Raw genomic sequence first — 3,853 nt, forward strand, 5'->3', positions numbered from 1 at the left:
GCAAGAATTATTAATTTTTTTTTTCATCTTCAATTTTGAGGTGTTTTTTGGAACTTTTTTTTTTTGTGGTTTTGTGGTCATTTGAAAATTTTTTTGGTAGATGTCAACGGTCTTTTTGTCTTTTTGAAAAATCCTATAAGAAGATTTAAATATGGAGGGAGAGTTTTTTTTGGTATCTCTCTCCATAGATTTAATTATATATCTCTCTCTCTCCCCACCTTTGTGCTCCACTTTTTTTATAGCCCTTCTTTGTTATTTTATTATTAAATAATTATAGAGACTTAAATATATATATATATATATATAGAGAGAGAGAGAGAGACGTTTAAGGAGGAGTAACAGCAAGAATTACTTCCCCCTTTCTCCTCCACGTTTATAATTATTATTTTTTTCATCTTCCATTTTGAGGGGTTTTTTGGTCATTTGAAATTTTTTTGAGGTGTTTTTTGGTCATTCGAAATATTTTTGGTAGATGTTAATGACTTTTTATGTTTTTTTTGAAAAAGTATACCAAAGACAAGAAATACATACTTTTTAATAGTAGTATGATATGCTTTGTGATATTTAAGATAATAGATAATGGTCAATGGGATAGAGAATCTGTCTCCATTGATTCAGATTTAGAACATGGGAACAGAAAAAAAAAAAAGCATTAACTGCTATTGTGTAATTTTATCTTTCCTTTCTTTTTCTTTCTACTCGTTGACTACTTAGCTTCCTTCTTTCTCTCATTATTAAATATAACGATTCTATTATGTATTTTTCTCTCTCATCCTCCTCTTTCTCCTCCTTTTCCTCTCGTTGTATTCATTATGTAATAATTTTCAATAGATTTTTTTTTTTTGCTAACTGTAGATATCCAGATTTTTGGTCTGACTTGTTCTATAGATTCGTACTCAGAATCACACACTTCCTGAAACTAGGGTTGTCTCTTACCAACTCGGCTACCCTCTTAGGATTATTATTTTCTATAGGATTGACATATAAGATGTTAATATAAATAAATAAAGTATAAATCTCTCTTTTAAATTATTTTATAGATAACATGAATCAATTGAAATTTATCAGAATCTACCAAACTTGGCTGAATTCTAAGAAATTAAGTAAACAAATAATGAGTTTTTTAATTATTTATTTGTCTCCTGTAAAACCCAATCAGGGTTTAATCGATCAAATGCATGTATATTAATATTGTGAACTTACACATGCAAATGCATAATGTGAGTGATTATGTGCTTGCATCGATTTGTGTCTATCTCTCTTCTCCTTCTCTCGGAAAAGTCTTTAATGTTTCTCCTATACCAACCCTCTTATTGGTTGTATTGCTAACTCCAAAAAACACTATACGTACCCTCCACCCATGTATATATGTGCTATGTTTACAATTCCCATTACACTACTCGCAATTTGTAGCGTAGGAGTTGAGAATTAAAAGAACCCATGGAACTCCAACAAATTCTCCGCATGAATGAGGGAAATGGTGAAACTAGTCACGGTAGTAACTCCAAACTTCAAGTACTCTCTCTCTCTCTCTCTCTCTCTCTCTCTCTCTCTCTCTCTCTCTATTTAATCTTCCCTGCCTCTAAATATTTTCATTTTCATTTTCATTTCTTTTAAGAGACAGATGAACAGGGTTTTTGTTCTGTTTTATTTTTTCCAGAAACTGGTGATAACCAAGGCAAAAGCACCTGTGATTCAGAATGTTTTAAACTGGTGGTATGTTGTATACCACCAACATACCTCCATGTTTAAAAGTAGCAGATTTGGGCTGCTCATCAGGGACAAACACCCTACTGGTGATCACAGAGATCATCGAGGCTCTTGATAAAAGATGTCATCAGTTGAATCGTGATACACCAGAATTTCAAGTGTTCCTCAATAATCTTCTAAGTAATGACTTCAACATCATTTTCAAGACCTTGCCGGCTTTCTATGAAAAACTAAAGAAGGAGAAGGGTGAAAAGTTTGGGTATTGTTCCATCTCAGGATTACCTAGTTCTTTCTATGAGAGGCTTTTTCCAAGCAGTACTATAGACTTTGTTCATTCCTCTTACAGCCTTCGTTGGCTCTCTCAGGTTTGTTACTTAATAATTAGTTTCTCCACCTCCTCTACGGCATAACATTTAAAGAACCATATAATGTAGTCTTCATTTTATACACGGATTCATGCACGTTCATTGAAATTCCCTGCATAAGTACACAATTAGCTAGAAAGACCCTGTGGATTTCAGTCCCTTCAATTATTATTATTATTATTTTTTTTAATTTAAAGGATCAAGTTTTCCTAAGGCCACGGTGAATGGGTATCAATTTACCGTGGACTATGGGAAGGTACAATAGGGGGGAGATAACTGGTGAGAGTGGGGGATCATATCGACCATCTCTTCTTACCACTCGATGAAGGAAAACTTTGTCCTATTTAAATATTGGAAAAGGTTATGTGAGCCTAAGGCATATTATACTCCCTCTCGCATGAGATTATTATATTATTATTTTCTAAATGAAAAATAATGACTAAAAAATCATTATGATAGGATATAAAGTATCATACTTGTTCAGAAAACGATCTCCCTTCGAATAAACAAAAAGCCTGGTGTACACAATGGTTCCCAATTGGAAAATTTCCATTTTATTTAAGTGCAAATTAAGGATCTATATGCTATTGGCTTTTATTGGCATGTTACTTGCCTAGCCAATAGCCAACAGTAAGAGGGTTCATTTAATTTGGTGGGCCAAGGTGCTTCACACAAGTGGACCCACATATTTAATGTGACAAGAAGAGAGAGATTGTGAGAGTGAAGTAAATCGTGACAACTCATACAAGTGTCAATATATTTCTTAACTATGATGCATAATAGGTTCCATCAATGACTGAAAGTAACAAAGGAAATATTTACTTCGTAAGGATGAGTCCACCAAGTGTGCACAAAGCATATTTGGAGCAATTTCAAAAGGATTTCTCCTTATTTCTTAGCTTGCGTTCCAAGAAAATAACATCAGGAGGGCGAATGGTTCTAACAATGTTAGGCAGGAGAAGTGAAGATCCCTTTGGCAATGCATGTTACATATGGGAGTACTTGTCTAAGTCACTAAATGACTTAGTCTCAGAGGTATGCTTAGTACTGCTTCCCATGTATAGATAAAAAAGCCGACAAATTTCATGGTTACCATGCTTTGATCTTCTTAATGTTCAAATTATTAAAACTTTTGTTTATTTTGTTATAGGGTCTCACTGAAGAAGCTAAAGTGGATTCATTCAATTTGCCTTTCTATATGCCTTCTAGTGAAGAGTTAGAGGCTATAGTTAGTGCGGAAGGATCGTTTTATCTTGATGAACTAGAATTTTTTTACATCAATTGGGATGGGTGTGATGATGATGACAACAAAGAGCTCGTGTTTAATAGATTTACAAGTGGGCAGAAAGTGGCAAAGATTATAAGAGCAGTGATAGAACCCTTGATCGCTTGTCACTTTGGGGATTCTGTGATTGAAATTCTGTTTAGTAGGTTTATGGAGTATGTCAGCGATCACCTCTCAAGGGATGAGGGTAAATTAGTTAATTTCATCATTTCCTTGAGAGGGAAGTGAGGTTTTGGGACTTTAATGTGTCTAATAATGTTAATTTAGTCATTTCTGTAAGAGAGAAGTAATAAGAATGTGTGTATGCTTTGGGTGGCACCAGCCAGTGCTACACTTGGATGAAGTTACTGGTTGATTTTTTTCACTAAATGCCGATGTAATTTTGTAGGTGGATTAATGGCAAGTTCTTGATCACTAATACATGTTTTTGGTAATTTTCAGTTCAGATCGCCTACTTATACTGATCCGGAGGTGATATTTGTCTCGTTTGCTG

General features: G+C 34.1%; 1 protein-coding gene across 1 annotated transcript; it reads left to right on the forward strand.

Moving 5' to 3' along the window:
* The first annotated feature begins 1,718 nt into the window (after window positions 1-1,718).
* LOC122059760 (probable jasmonic acid carboxyl methyltransferase 2) lies at window positions 1,719-3,588 on the forward strand. The gene is made up of 3 exons (XM_042622798.1): window positions 1,719-2,075; window positions 2,859-3,110; window positions 3,226-3,588. Exons 1-3 carry the CDS (start codon window positions 1,719-1,721, stop codon window positions 3,586-3,588), a joined length of 972 nt encoding a protein of 323 aa, XP_042478732.1.
* The last annotated feature ends 265 nt before the right edge of the window (window positions 3,589-3,853 follow it).

The sequence above is a fragment of the Macadamia integrifolia genome, chromosome 13 (assembly GCF_013358625.1).
Source record: "Macadamia integrifolia cultivar HAES 741 chromosome 13, SCU_Mint_v3, whole genome shotgun sequence".
NCBI lineage: Eukaryota > Viridiplantae > Streptophyta > Magnoliopsida > Proteales > Proteaceae > Macadamia > Macadamia integrifolia.

What these genes read in the sequence shown, in the direction of transcription:
- LOC122059760 (XM_042622798.1), top strand. Translation starts at nt 1,719, where the DNA reads ATGTTGTATACCACCAACATACCTCCATGTTTAAAAGTAGCAGATTTG. An exon ending in GCCTTCGTTGGCTCTCTCAG is followed by an intron (nt 2,076 to 2,858) that starts GTTTGTTACTTA and finishes GATGCATAATAG; the next exon opens with GTTCCATCAATGACTGAAAG. An exon ending in TAAATGACTTAGTCTCAGAG is followed by an intron (nt 3,111 to 3,225) that starts GTATGCTTAGTA and finishes ATTTTGTTATAG; the next exon opens with GGTCTCACTGAAGAAGCTAA.